We start from the raw sequence: 14,918 nt of genomic DNA on the forward strand, positions 1-14,918 counted from the left end.
TTTGCAACCAAATTTGTATACTTTTTTATATACGGTACTATTATAAGTTACACAACCACAAAAAACTTAATACACAAAATAAAACTCAGGCGTATTTGAAAAGAGGGGTTTGTAAATCTCTATCAAAGCTACAGTAACAACCACAAAAGAATGCTAGCATTTCCTAAATTTACGAAGCGTCCCCAATGGGAGCTTTTGAATTTCATGTTTTTGTTAAGCATGTTCATGTTAACAATGTAAATGAACTATGGGCTGTACTCCAAGTGGGCCCTTATCTACAAATTTGATTGACATGTGGTTATACTGCTTGTGGAAGTATCTATTTGTGGTTGGTGACTACACAAAAAGAAGTTTACAAAAAGGATTTTCCCCTCACTAGTTAATTCACCTCTACTTTCAAAACCCCTTCAAATTAGGTTGGATAATATGTTAACGCCTTCACTACCCTTTCATCACCTCCATATCCAATCATTCTCACTTTTGATTGATATATTTGTCGTGCTATTTGGGTGAGGATCTTGTCAGAGCACGTTGTGGTATAGCATTGAAGTTCAATCGGTTCTGGAAAAAACCCCATACTTCAGAAATATATTCAACTTTGATTCTTGATCTAGGTACACTGTTGTCGATAGCTATTGTTGTGATTTAAAACCTAGAACTAGATAAGTGGATATTACGGAAGGAATTAATGTTTAGAAATCGTGTTATTGATCATGACATTACGAAATAGTTTACGAAAATTCACACGACAGCTAACAACATGGGACAATACATCTCATACTTGACATTATATGCTTTCTCTTATGTTCACTTTTGAATGACAAGTGGTTTGAATTTTTTGAATGTTTGGGTCTTATTAAGCTGCAAAATGGTTGAAAATTTGCACCCAAACCTTGCGTCATCAGTTAATTGGTGAAACATGTTACAATGAAGATGGCAGGTGCAAATCCCATATCAAAGTTGCACTACTAAAATATTTTGTTAACATGTCACATGCTTGTGTAATTCTAATATCCAATGACTAATTTCCAAACCAATAGACGAGTTCATTGCCATGCAACTCTGCTGTTCATAAGTAGCAATGAGCCGGAAATCTTGCTTCGCAATAAACTCCATAGGTTTAGTAATTGGTAATTGGACATTGCTGGCTTCGCAGAGCCAAAACTAATCTCTTTCATTGCTTCACCTAAGTAAAAAAAAATACTCCTCGATCCTTTCTTCGGCTATTGCTTCTCAGGACAACTCAGTAGTTCTGTAAATGTAGTGAAGGATATCCTTCATACCGACATGTCCAACCCTGGTGGTAACTTTGGTTGAAAGGGACCCATTACCAAGTAACTTTCCAGTTAAAAGTTCATCAAAAAGTTCCAAAAGTGACCCACCCTCATTAATGATATTCATATTATGGATCTGAGTGTTTTCAGTGAATATGAAATAATCAGGGTCCAAGGGATAATCTTTAATCCCCCAATATAGGCTTTAGGACCTGCTTCAACTGTCTCAGTTTGACAGGCAAGGTTGACCTTTTTAAAATGGAAATTTTGGTAAGCCAGGACAAGTGCATATCTAATTTCCTTTTTCCAGGATTCCCTCAACTGGAAAGTTGTATCATTGCTGGGCTCGACATTCGCTACCGCTGTCAACTCTTCCCTACTAGAGTAGGTAGGACGAGGTGCAGATGGACCAAGTCTCCTTCTGTTGGAATAGCGAGCAGTGTCCAAACTACGGCCAACAGAGTAACCAGCACCGAGATTACTAACTCCATACCCGCTCTCACCTTCAGGATTAATAGCAACAAACCCATCAGAGATATCATTATCTTCATTATCGCTCTCATCAGAGATGATAAAAGGTGATGTAACTTGTAAATTGTAAAATTTATTTTGTTTGTGAAATCTTAAATGATGTATATACTAACATTCCTGATAGCAGGGAAATTTACCTACTATTTATACTATTCTCCAACATTTTACAAGATTCTGGGTACCTATAAATAACTTTTCATGTTCATTTTCCACATTCTCTAGCAACAGAAAATCTGACGGAAATAGCATTTATTTAGTTAATACATACTAAGGAAATACAATATTCGATAGGCATGAATTATCTTTCCAATGGGGGACTAGTCCTCTCCTCACGGAGTTCCATTACCCACGGATATCTATCGTTAATTTGAACAGATCGCCTCATGGATACCGGTTTATCATAGACAAGAATATTCTATGGGGTAAGTCGTCCACTGGGAGAAATACATAACCAATAGATCATTTGTCAAAGGCATCTTGGCTCCATTATCGGATCTAAAATGTGTCACTTTGAAATTTGTAATCAAATTATTCTCCATTGATGACAAATTATAAATTCACACACTTCAGGTCAGATAATGCAGCTGTCATGCCTTCAGCAAATGATTTTTCAGGGAATTTAAAAATCTTTGTCGTCGAGCCATTTCTCATAATACTTCTTCATAACTTGAATAAATGCTTTTTCATAGTGAGGGACTCTACTCAATATAGTTAAGCTAAGCAGCAAGGCAGTTCCCCTCACGGAGATAGAAATACCAAGACAATTATAATCAGCTAGAATGTTTATCCTAGTCTCATAGCTATACCCAAGACTTTGATATCTGGGTAAAGATATCTTTGGATGAACGTTCCTCTGATATTGGGGATTTTTTCTTCTTCCAACAACACAAATTTGGATCACGTGATCCTTGATTGAAGGTCGTGTAAATTTGATCAAAACAACTTTTTGTTGAAATTCAAAAACTCGAAATTTTACAACAGGTACACGATCAATACAAACATAAGACAGTATAGAGAGATAGGTTATCCCCCACCCCCAATATCAAACTACTATTACATAAGTATCCGTTGGTGCTATAAATAGAACACACACACTGTATTATTATTATTATTATTAAATTGTACTTATAGAACGCACTGCATTTCATTTCATCACATATGCCACCCAAGAAAAGAATAAGAAAATCAAGATACAGTAGTCCACCACTTGATAATTATGAAGAAGATGCAGGAGTTGCGGATGATGACACGGTCAGACATCATCCATCAAGAGTAAGAAAATCATACAAAGAGACATCTTCGTCTGAAGATGAGAAAGATGAAGAAGAAAACCAAGGAGAAACTGAAATCAAAGAATCATTTGATGACAACATCCCCACAGCATCCCCAACAAAGAGGGCTAAGAGCAAACGATCTATCGAATCTGATGATGATGAATTCATGGCCGAGGATGATGACGAAGAAGAGGACGACGAGGATGACCCAGATGTGATATTATCAAGTGAAGACGAAAAAGTTCTTGAAAGGAGGAGAATCAATAAATTCATTGAACGAGATGATGAAGATGAAGAAGCTGAAGATTATGAATATGGTCAAGAACCACCTAACAAGAAATCAAAAAAGAGTAGTAGAGGCAGAAAAAGAAAACAACGAATCTGGGACGAAGAAGATGATGAACCTGTAAGAACTACTCGGTCAGCTAGATTAAACATTTCCAACTTAATCAAGGATCCTAATGTCGACCAGCAAATCGAAGGCGGGGGTGATGATGATGATGTCGATGATATTCAAAAAGAAATTGCCGATTTAAAAGATTCTGTATTCAAAGAAAGTCCAGTCCAACATAAATTACGCGAGAGACCAAAGGTTGATTATTATATCCCACCCCCAATCAGTAACGACTATCCCCAATTGGAGCCAAGACCAAGTACACCAAGAAGAGGAAGAGGAAGAGTTAGTAATAAGAATGAATTCCGAAAAATTCTTTATCCAACTGCTGGTCCATTTGGTGGAAGCGATGTAATTTCTTTATTTGGAACAAATATCCCTCCCGGTGGTATACCTATTCCAGGAATGCCAATAAATGTCAATAATAATAATTTAACTGCAATTGGACAAAATTTATCCGATTCTGATTCTTCAGAAGATGAAATCGCCCCAATTAATGGTGAAGCAACCATAAGTAAAAAACAACCAAAATCATTAAAACCAGCCGCCGCCATCCCACCTAATAATAATTCAGTTGTAAAATTAATCACGGGAGGATCAGATGATTCCAAGAACAAAAAGAAAAATAGTCTTAGTGATACTGATCCATTAGGTATAGATATGAATATTGATTTCTCGGTAGTGGGAGGATTAGATAATTATATCAATCAATTAAAAGAAATGGTAGCCTTACCGTTATTATATCCTGAATTATATCAAAACTTCAAAATCACCCCACCTCGTGGGGTTTTATTCCATGGACCTCCAGGTACGGGGAAAACTTTAATGGCAAGGGCATTAGCTGCAAGTTGTTCCACCGCAGAAAGGAAAATCACATTTTTCATGAGAAAGGGAGCTGACTGTTTGAGTAAATGGGTAGGAGAAGCTGAAAGACAATTACGTCTTCTTTTTGAAGAAGCTAAGAATCAACAACCTTCAATTATTTTCTTTGATGAAATTGATGGATTAGCACCCGTTAGATCTTCAAAACAAGAACAAATCCATGCCAGTATTGTTTCGACATTGTTGGCACTTATGGATGGGATGGATAATCGAGGACAAGTGATTGTTATTGGGGCTACTAATCGACCAGATTCAATTGATCCGGCATTAAGACGTCCGGGAAGATTTGATCGAGAATTTTATTTCCCCTTGCCTGATATTAGTGCTCGTAAAGAGATTCTTAAAATTCATACTCGGGGTTGGAGTCCGGAATTACCTGAGGTTTTTGTGGATAAACTTGCTGAATTGACAAAGGGGTATGGTGGAGCTGATTTGAGAGCATTATGTACAGAAGCGGCATTGCATAGTATTCAACGGAAATATCCTCAAATTTATTCTACAAATGAAAAATTGCAAGTTGATCCTAAAAAAGTCAAAGTTATAGCCAAAGATTTCATGAAGGCGATTGAAAAAATCATTCCATCTAGTGCAAGATCAACTTCTTCAGGTTCGGCACCTTTGCCTGAACATTTAAAACCTTTATTACAAGATAATATGAATGAAATAATCGCAAAATGGAATGAACTTTTACCTAATTCAAGAAATCAAAAGAAAATCACTAGTTTAGAAGAAGCTCAATATCTTGATCCAACAACAAAAGACCCCGATGGAGGATTTGGGAAATTGCAAATCCTAAAGAATTTAGAAAGTTCCCGTATCTGTCGTCCCCATTTATTAATTGGTGGAGCACCTGGTCTGGGTCAACAATATCTTGCACAAGCGATTTTGAATTATTTAGAAGGTTTCCAAGTTCAATCATTAGATATGGGAACCATATTTGGTGATCCTACCCGAACACCTGATCTGATTGTTGTACAAGCGTTTATTGAAGCTAGAAGACATCAGCCTTCGATTATTTTCATTCCGAATATTGATATTTGGTTTCAAATTGTTCCTGGATCAGCTAGGGCGACATTGTTGAGTTTGATTCGGAATTTGAATAGTTCTGAACGGGTATTGATGTTGGGAATTTCTGAAATTGGGATACTGGAATTAGATGAAGAGATTAAATTAATATTCGGATTTGAAAGTGAATCGAATAATGTTTGTTTGAAATTACCTAATTTGAATCAAAGACTGGTTTTTTTTGAAGGTTTAAAGAATACTTTGTTAATGAAACCTTTTGAATTTGTTAATGATTTAGAAAATCGCCCAAAGAGGAAATTAAAACAATTACCGGTGGTTAAAGCTGGGCCTAAAGATAAATTATCTCAAGAAGCATTAGCGAAAAAGCAACTCAAAGAACAAGAGTATAATGATACAAAATTAAAGAATGTATTAAAGATAAAATTAGCAGGATTAATGGATTTATTTAAGAATAGATATAAGAGATTTAGAAAACCAGTTATTGATGAAAATTATTTATATCATTTATTTGATCCAACTGTAATTAATAATCCAATGACTGTAACACCATATGAAGTCTTGTATGAAAAATCTACTGATTTAGAACATGAAAATATGATTCGAGAAATATCAACTGGGAGATATTTTTATAATATGGATTTAGATATAATTGAAGAAAGATTATGGAATGGATATTATTCAGAACCAAAACAATTTTTACGAGATATTAAAATGATTGTTAAAGATTCGATAACATCTGGAGATAGGGAAAGGATTTTAAAAGCAAATGAAATGTTAACTAATGCCCAATTTGGAATTGATGATTTTTCAACTCCAGAATTTTTGAAAGCTTGTAAAGAAGTTAGAGAACGTGATTTAATTAAACAACAGAAATTATTGGAGGAACATAAGAAATTACAATTGGAGTTTGAAAAGAGTCAAGAATTGAATTTACAGACTTTGGCCAATGCTGAGTTGGACAATACTGCTGCCAATAACGGACATGAAAAGAATGGCGTGGTTGTAGTTAGTGAGCCTGTTCCAGTAGTACCAATATTGAATGGTCCTACAATTATCCTGGAATCTACTTCTGAGGGAGCCACCGAATCTTTGAAAAATGACGCGGTAGCTGCTGAAGGTATGGATNATTGATAAAGCTGATACAACCCAAGAGAAAGTAGTTGAAAACGAGGAACAGCAACAAATAGTAGAAGATCCAATAGAAGAAGAAGAGCAACAACACCCTAGTGATTCAGAATCAGAAGCTGAAATAGAAATTGAAATTGATGATGATAAACAATTAATTATTGATGAAGAAAGATTAAATGAATTATATAATAAATTAATTGAAATAAGTGAAGGATTTAATATAGAGAAATTAGAGATTACAATGGCAAGATTAATGGATATTATTTGGAAAGATAGAAATCAATGGAATAAGATTCCAACTTTGGATAAATTATATGAAACATTGGAATCAATTAAATAAGTTTATAATAACAATTGTATGTATGTAATTTTGTATTAACAATAAAAGAAAAAGTAATAAAAGTAGTAGAATTGAAATAATGACAGTAATAATAATAATACACAGTAACAGTAGTAGCAGCAATAATAGTAGCAGCAGTAGGGTTAATCCTCAGCAGATCCATCTCTTGGTCGATAAATAATATTTTCATCTTCTAAAGCACTTATAATATGAGGAGGTAATTTACCATTAACTTTAACAGCATAAAGACCAGGAGCAAATGAATCTATTCTTAACCATCTCGCCACCCAAGATCCTTTATTATCTGCTCCTAATGCTACTAATCCTTCAAAAGAAGGTGATGTACAATCTTGTACTTGACCTTCTTCATTATCTTGATAATGTAATAATGATTCACAATTTGGACATCCAGTGGTGACGAATTTCTTGAATGGTTGGATGATTCCACAAAGCATACATGCTCTCTCTGATCTATTGGACATGACTGTTATCTATGTTATTTATTTAATTGCTATATCACTCCCCCTTTTGAATGATGATGATAACCCTTAGAAAAAGAAAGTCATAGTGAGTTTGAGATTCTGAAAATTTTTCTTTTTTTTTCAAGTACAATTCTACCCTTGGAGAAGGTAAGGGTATAAGATTAAGGGAATAGATTTACTATAAAAACAAGGGAAGGGACATGTTTGTAGTTGGTAGAAGGATAGCAATAAGACCATTGATAATACGAAGGAGTGGTAATAATGTACGACACTTTTCAATTGATCATCATGTAATTATAAATACCATGACAGAATCGTTTCAACAAGTTCATCAATATACTGGATTACCATGGTGGGCATTGATTCCCATAGCTACTTTCACATTAAGATCAATATGGACCATGCCTTTAGCAGTATTACAAAGAAAGAGATTACAAAAACAATCAGCATTACGTCCTATAATCAGTGCTACCAATCCAATATTAAAAATGAATTTAGCTAAACAAGTTAATAAAGCAAAAGCTAAAGCTACTAAACAATTAGAAAAGATTGATTCCGGGAAATCTGAAGATTATAGTGAATTACTGAACCCATTAGTTAATATGAAATATGAACAAATCTTAATTCTTAGTGCTAAAGAAACCAGAAAGAGACAAAAACAATTATTTAAAAGATTTAATATTCAAATTTATAAGAATTTCTTATTACCAATATTTCAAATCCCATTATGGATTATAATGTCAATTACCATGAGAGATTTAAGTGGTTGGTCAAGTTGGGATAATTTACATAATAAAGCATTAGATCCTACTTTATATACTGAAGGATTATTATGGTTTACTGATTTAACTATTAATGATTCTTTACATGTATTCCCATTATTATTAGGGATAACATCATTAGCTAATATTGAATGGTCATTTAAAACATTGGAATTACTGAGATTAACTAAACGACAATCAAGAAGACCAACTTTCATTGATGCTATGGGTAATTTGTCAAGATTAATGGTTATCTTTATGATGTCTATATCAACTCAAGCTCCAGTAGCATTAACCTTATATTGGTTAAGTAGTCAATTATATTCATTAATTCAAAATATTATAATGGATTTATTAATGCCAATAAGTTTTACACCAAAAAAGAGATTAAATTATTCTCAATCAACCAATAAGAATTCAATTGATATAATTAATCATTAGCCTAGTCTGTATATATATCCATCACCTGTATATATCCTCATACGACACATCTCATATGAATTATCTTTTTTTCATAAACGTCTACACTCCATCTCTTCTTCCTCTTACTCTTCATCACTCTTTACAATGTCGTCAATGCCATCGCTTGATGTAATCATTCAAGCAAGTAAACAACTTTATCAATTGATAATTAAAGAATTATCAAAACAATCAATTAAAAAATTCGATAACAATTCAAAAACATTTGAACAATTAGAAAGTTGGAGACAATCAACATTACCTTCAATTATTCATCAACGATATGAAACCAATCAAACTGCATGGATAAATAAAAATGAACTTATTTTATTAATGGATTGGAAATTAACCAAGGGGAAATTTAGACCAACATTACCTAAATTAATTAAATCAAATGATGATCAAGTTGTAATTGACACAACTAAGGCTGGGTTTAAGATTATATTAGATTATATGAATAATAACAAATCAATTGATGATATTCAAGAATATAAGAATATTGTTAAATCCGCATTAAAGAAAGTATGTGAATTAAGGGGTGTTGGTCCAGCTACTGGTAGTTTAATCTTAAGTTTATTAATAAAGATTAATCCAAAATTATCACCACCATTTTTTAGTGATGAAAGTTTTATGTATTTAATTGAACCAACTGGTGGTTCTATTAAATATAATGTAAAAGAATATATTGAGTTATTAATACCGAAATATTATGAATTGACAAAAGGACTGGATGTATCCTTTGATGTTATAGAAAGAGGAAGTTGGGCATTATGGATGTATCAACATCATAAAAAAGATAAATTATCAAATGTACACTTCCCAGATGATATTACAACAAAAGAAGTACCAGAGGAAGAAGTACCAGAAGAAGAAACACTGGAAGAAGAAGATAAACCAAAACCAAAAAGACAAAGAAGAAGATAATAATACACTATATTGTATAAACCTATAACAATGGGGGGGGGAGTCTATAAATCAATATGATCTTTTTGAAAATTAATTAACATAAATTTATCATCATTATAATCAAGACTTAAAGTATTAATATTCTTATTAACATTATCAAATATCATTTCTAAATTGGAATATTTCTTATAACCAATTGATTTTAATATAACATTATTAATCTCTTGTTGTAATTTATTCAATTGTTTATCAGAATTGACGAATATTGATTTCAATTGATTATCAACCATTTTGGTGTTGCTAATTAATAATATTGATGATACTTCATTTATCTTATTAATCTTTTCTTCAAATTGTTCATATTCTAATAATAACAATCTTCTATATTCAATTACTTGATGATATATCTCATTTTCAGTAGTTCCGTCCCTTAATTTATATTCAAGATATACCTTCAACAATTCAATATATTTAATCAATTTAATCTCAAATAAGATTTGTCCACCTTTTGCAGTTTTCATTAAATATCCATAATTCAATTCAAGGAATTCCAATAATTCATCAAATTGCTTATTCATAATAAATTGTTTTATAACCTGTCTACTATATGCATGAGACTTAATAAGCACATCTTCCTCATCATTGACATTGTTGTTGTTATCGCTTTCTCTTTCCTTCTCATCAATGATTGTTAAATCTTGTAAATCTTGATTAAATGCCTTGAATGTATTTATATACCCCTGATGATTTAAATATCCTTTAATCAATTTATTCAACATTGCCGAATCTTCATTTATATTCAATAAAGCATTTTCAATCTCATTTTCATTCTTATTAAGTTTATTAGATTGTATTTTATCTAATAATGATAAATAAAGAAATTTTTGATTTTCATGTTTAAAATTATTAATATAATTATTCATATTAAATTTAAATTCTTTAAATCCAAAATTGGTAGTTATTTTCATATTTGAAGGCTCAAATTCTTGATTATTATTAACTTCAATATCATTAATCTTAAATCCAATCATTGGATAAATTGGATTATCTTTTTCTTTATCATTAGATTCATGATAAAATAAATTATTAACACTTCTCTTGGTTTGATTAGCCCCGGTGGAAGCTCCTGTTCCTGCTGCTGCCGCTGCTGCCGCAGCTGCTGATGCTCCGGTCGTAGCTTGAGTACTACTCATGGCAGTTAATTCCCCTTCACTAATAACCCTCGCCAAAACCCCATTCAAAGTAATAAACATCGATTTATCAATAAAATTAATCCCACACCCAATAGTATCCGTTCTATGAATCCTCACCCGATCACCATTATCACCTCCATTATCACTATCACCATTCACCACACCATTATTATTATTATTATTCACAATCTTAGTCTTGAATGGAATTCCAATATCAATCTTCCCCAGATCTATATCATTAATATTAGATCTATTCATGGCCGAAACTCGCCGATTCATATTTATGACTTGTTGTCTTTGTAATGATTCGGCATTTTTGGCAGAATTATAAAATGTTGAATCTTCAAAACTTACGGCAAAACTACCACGAAATTCTCCTGGTTTTGTTCTTAATAATATATTTAAATCACTATTAATGATGGGAGTACTTGGGGTGGGAGTTATTGTATCTTCATCAGATTCGGAATATATTATATCATTCTTGATCTTTTCTAAATCAATCCTTCCAAGTCCAGCAATTGAAGAAGTAGCAGCCACGGCAGCAGTGGTAGTAGTTGTAGGAGGTGATACTCCTTCTAAATTGATAAATCGTTTACTAAACCCAGCGGCTAGATTTAATGAGGATATTGAATTTATAGAAGAATCATTCATTGATATCAAAGGTTTAAAATTGGTCGATTCAGCTAAAGTTTGTTGTACTTCGATTTCATAATAAAATACCCCGGTTGAACAACTTATTGGTTTATCAGTGATGAAATTATAATATGAATTGGGAGAATCTTCAATTGGATGAGAAGTTGTTGCCGACATTAGGATATTACTATATCCATCTTGATTATCAATCTTTAAGGCAAGGTTTTGTTCTAATTGATTTAAATAAGGATTTGGAATTAATGGTATCCAACTTATAGGTAATGGATATTTAAAAAATTCCCCCTTTTCAAATTTAATAAAACTTGGAGGTAATTTATATTTACTATGATTTAAATTACAATTTGTAATACCAATTAAATCTTTTAAATTCATTGATAAATATTTCTTATATCTTTTTGATAATTCATCATTAATAAAACTAGCTTCACCAATCTTAGGAGAATGGAATATTGAAGGTGGGATTTGTTGTTGTTTCAGTTGTTCATTGGATTCTAAATTAAGATCATTCACAACTCCTGCTTCAGTTTCATCATCTTCACCCATAATTCTTGATTTAAATATTTGAAACATCTCATAAATCCTTTGATCATCAACTAATTCCATGGGATTATCTCCCAAGACACCAATGATTGATAATTTGTAGGCAATCTTTTCTTTAATTATATCATTAAGAATTGGATCATCTGAAAATGTATGCGCTGGTTCATGTTTCAATGGAGCATCTTCATGTGGTGATGGTTTCAGTTTCAATATGGATTCTTCCCGTTGTTGTTGTTGTTTCTTTGGTTTTGGTGTTGGTGTTGGTTGTGGATGTTTATAATAATAAGGAGAATCTTTGGTTATGATATTTAATTGATGATTAATGTTATCAAATAATTGTTGTTGTTGTTGTTGTAAAATTGATCCTTTACAAGTATTTAATAAGTATGGTGGAATGATATACATTAAAGATGTTGATGCGTTGTCGTTGGATGGGGAGGATGATGATTTGGATGATGTCATCTTCTTGTATCTTGCTTTTTCTTTCTTAAATATTGATTCAGATATGGATCGTATTAAAGTTGAATGAAACAAAGGGGGTTGGGAGGTTTGACACAGACAGAGACAATGTGATGTGCGGGGGTAGTGGGAAAGTCAAATCTAGTCATGTGATTAGTGTCGTAAAGTAAAAATAAAAAATGACACTATCCAGAACCTACGACATTCGCTTTGATATAATTTTTCAACTCTTTCCAGGCCTTCTTTCTTCATGTATATCCTTTATTGTGATAATTCCACCCCATCCTTAAAACTACATATAAAAAATGACAGATAAACTAATAGAAACAGTGGAGAAACATTTAAATAATATCCCGATAACAATAATATCACAAGGAGCAGAAGCATTAGTATTTGAAACCTCAATTCATCCGTATAACATCTCATCTACAGCCAATGGTACTGATAAGTACATTATTAAATATCGACCAAATAAACCTTATAGACATCCGAAGATTGATCAATTTATAAATAAATCACGGACAATAAGTGAATGTAAATTTATGTATAAATTACAAAAATTAAATATCAATTGTCCATCAATTATATCAATTGATTATAATAATGGAATAATTTGGATGGAATATCTAGGATTTAATTTACCAAATAATTCAATTAGTTCTTTGAAGAATTGGTTATGGTATTTAGAGACGCAAGCAGCGGAAGATGAAGACAATCGTAAGTTATGTGTAAATGAACAAGTTAAATCTATTTGCAATAGAGTTGGTCAATTAATTGGTAAATTACATCTTAATGATATGATTCATGGTGATTTAACCAGTTCAAATATAATCTTATTAGAATCGTATGAACCTGCATTAATTGATTTTGGATTATCATCATTTAGTGGATTAGCAGAAGATAAAGCAGTTGATTTATATGTATTAGAAAGAGCAATCTTAAGTACTCATTCATTATTTTCTGATACTTATAATGTTTGGTTATTAGAAGGTTATGAATTAATTCATAAACAATTAAATAAATCAATGAAATTTAAAGAAGTTGAAAAGAAATTACAAGATGTAAGATTAAGAGGTAGAAAAAGAAGTATGTTAGGATAAGTAAGTAGTATACAGTAACCCATATTATTATATAGCAATAGAGAACTAGCTATAAATAGCAATCCAATATAGAATGTAATTTATAAACTCATCTCATTCCCACTCTTCCATTAAAGCAAAGAAAAAAGATTACTCTGTCAATCTCTCTTCTTCTTCTTTAAGTAATTAGTAGTAATAGGAAAAGGTAGGAATATGTTTAGACAAGTTAGTATGAATACTTTTAGACATGTTAAACCAAGTCAATTGGTTATTACATTTCGTTCATTATCACAATATCGTCATAATCCTCAAATTTATATTCATGAATTAAATCCCAATATTTATAAATTTTCACTTTCAACAAATCCAAAATCTTTAGATATTGGAATTTCCGATTCTGTATTACCAACACCTGAAAGTTTTAAATCTAATCCTAAATTTCTTAAATTAGTTCATGAAACAATTCGTGATCATATTGATCAAGATTTTACGTTTATAATGGAAGCTGGTGTTAATAAGGATTGCTTTATGCCTATTTATGATTTAAGAGAAATACCTCAATATGCTCGTATACCTGAACCTGAAAATGTATTTGGTTATGTACAAGTTGATAAAGATGGCAAGATTATTAAAGATTCTTATCAATCTAATAATATGTATCGTTTATGTACATGTACCAGTGGGTTAAGTAAATTTAGTGATTATATATTAGATCAATTGAAAGCGCAAATAAATTGATGAAAGCGCAAGTAGCACCTTGACTTTTTCTGCACTGTATATAAAATTTTTGGATATTTAATTTACCAAATAATTCAATTAGTTCTTTAAAGAATTGGTTATGGTATTTAGAGAAACTAGGGGAAGAAGAAGAAGACAATCGTAAGTTATATATAAGTGAACAAATTAAATCTACTTGTAATAAACTTGGTCAATTAATTGGTAAATTACATCTTAATGATATGATTCATGGTGATTTACCAGTTCAAATATAATCTTATTAACAAATGATGATTATGATCCTCCATTAATTGATTTTGGATTATCATCATTTAGTGGATTAATAAAGCAGTTGATTTATATGTATTAGAAAGAGCAATCTTAAGTACTCATTCATTATTTTCTGATACTTATAATGTTTGGTTATTAGAAGGTTATGAATTAATTCATAAACAATTAAATAAATCAATGAAATTTAAAGAAGTTGAAAAGAAATTACAAGATGTAAGATTAAGAGGTAGAAAAAGAAGCATGTTAGGATAAGTATAGATAAGTAGTCCAGTAACCATTTTATATAGCAATAGAGAGAACTCACATATCACATAGCAATCCAATGTAATATAAATTCATCTCATTCTCACTTCTCCCATTTGAGCAAAGAAAAAAGATTACACCCACACTCTTCTTCTTCAGTTAGTAGTGGTAAGTTATAAGAAAGGGTAGCAGCTATGTTTAGACAAGTTAGTATGAATACTTTTAGACACGTTAAACCAAGTCAATTGGTTATTACATTTCGTTCATTATCACAATATCGTCATA

The 14,918-nt window shown here is 31.6% G+C and overlaps 7 protein-coding genes across 7 annotated transcripts; 4 read left to right on the forward strand and 3 right to left on the reverse strand. All coding sequences in view use genetic code 12, as the record gives it.

The window, feature by feature from the left end:
- Positions 1-1,397: 1,397 nt before the first annotated feature.
- J8A68_000257 (uncharacterized protein) lies at positions 1,398-2,100 on the reverse strand (the record flags this gene model as incomplete). The annotated part of the gene is made up of 2 exons (XM_049406364.1): positions 1,398-1,832; positions 2,074-2,100. 2 exons carry the CDS (start codon positions 2,098-2,100, stop codon positions 1,398-1,400), a joined length of 462 nt encoding a protein of 153 aa, XP_049266429.1.
- Positions 2,101-2,963: 863 nt separating this feature from the next.
- On the forward strand, positions 2,964-6,849 carry J8A68_000258 (uncharacterized protein; the record flags this gene model as incomplete). The annotated part of the gene is made up of 2 exons (XM_049406374.1): positions 2,964-6,498; positions 6,539-6,849. The coding sequence occupies 2 exons, from the start codon at positions 2,964-2,966 to the stop codon at positions 6,847-6,849; spliced, it is 3,846 nt and encodes a 1,281-aa protein (XP_049266430.1).
- A 143-nt stretch (positions 6,850-6,992) lies between these two features.
- On the reverse strand, positions 6,993-7,331 carry J8A68_000259 (transcription elongation factor; the record flags this gene model as incomplete). The annotated part of the gene is made up of 1 exon (XM_049406385.1): positions 6,993-7,331. The coding sequence occupies one exon, from the start codon at positions 7,329-7,331 to the stop codon at positions 6,993-6,995; it is 339 nt and encodes a 112-aa protein (XP_049266431.1).
- Positions 7,332-7,636: 305 nt separating this feature from the next.
- Positions 7,637-8,533, forward strand: J8A68_000260 (membrane insertase; the record flags this gene model as incomplete). Its single annotated transcript, XM_049406396.1, has 1 exon — positions 7,637-8,533. The coding sequence occupies one exon, from the start codon at positions 7,637-7,639 to the stop codon at positions 8,531-8,533; it is 897 nt and encodes a 298-aa protein (XP_049266432.1).
- A 126-nt stretch (positions 8,534-8,659) lies between these two features.
- J8A68_000261 (uncharacterized protein) lies at positions 8,660-9,475 on the forward strand (the record flags this gene model as incomplete). The annotated part of the gene is made up of 1 exon (XM_049406407.1): positions 8,660-9,475. One exon carries the CDS (start codon positions 8,660-8,662, stop codon positions 9,473-9,475), a length of 816 nt encoding a protein of 271 aa, XP_049266433.1.
- Positions 9,476-9,519: 44 nt separating this feature from the next.
- Positions 9,520-12,306, reverse strand: J8A68_000262 (glucose-induced degradation complex subunit; the record flags this gene model as incomplete). The annotated part of the gene is made up of 1 exon (XM_049406418.1): positions 9,520-12,306. The coding sequence occupies one exon, from the start codon at positions 12,304-12,306 to the stop codon at positions 9,520-9,522; it is 2,787 nt and encodes a 928-aa protein (XP_049266434.1).
- A 302-nt stretch (positions 12,307-12,608) lies between these two features.
- Positions 12,609-14,120, forward strand: J8A68_000263 (serine/threonine protein kinase; the record flags this gene model as incomplete). The annotated part of the gene is made up of 2 exons (XM_049406429.1): positions 12,609-13,393; positions 13,628-14,120. The coding sequence occupies 2 exons, from the start codon at positions 12,609-12,611 to the stop codon at positions 14,118-14,120; spliced, it is 1,278 nt and encodes a 425-aa protein (XP_049266435.1).
- Positions 14,121-14,918: the final 798 nt, after the last annotated feature.

The sequence above is a fragment of the Hemisphaericaspora subhashii genome, assembly GCF_019202705.1.
Source record: "Hemisphaericaspora subhashii strain CBS 10753 chromosome Unknown scaffold178, whole genome shotgun sequence".
Lineage (NCBI taxonomy): Eukaryota > Fungi > Ascomycota > Pichiomycetes > Serinales > Debaryomycetaceae > Hemisphaericaspora > Hemisphaericaspora subhashii.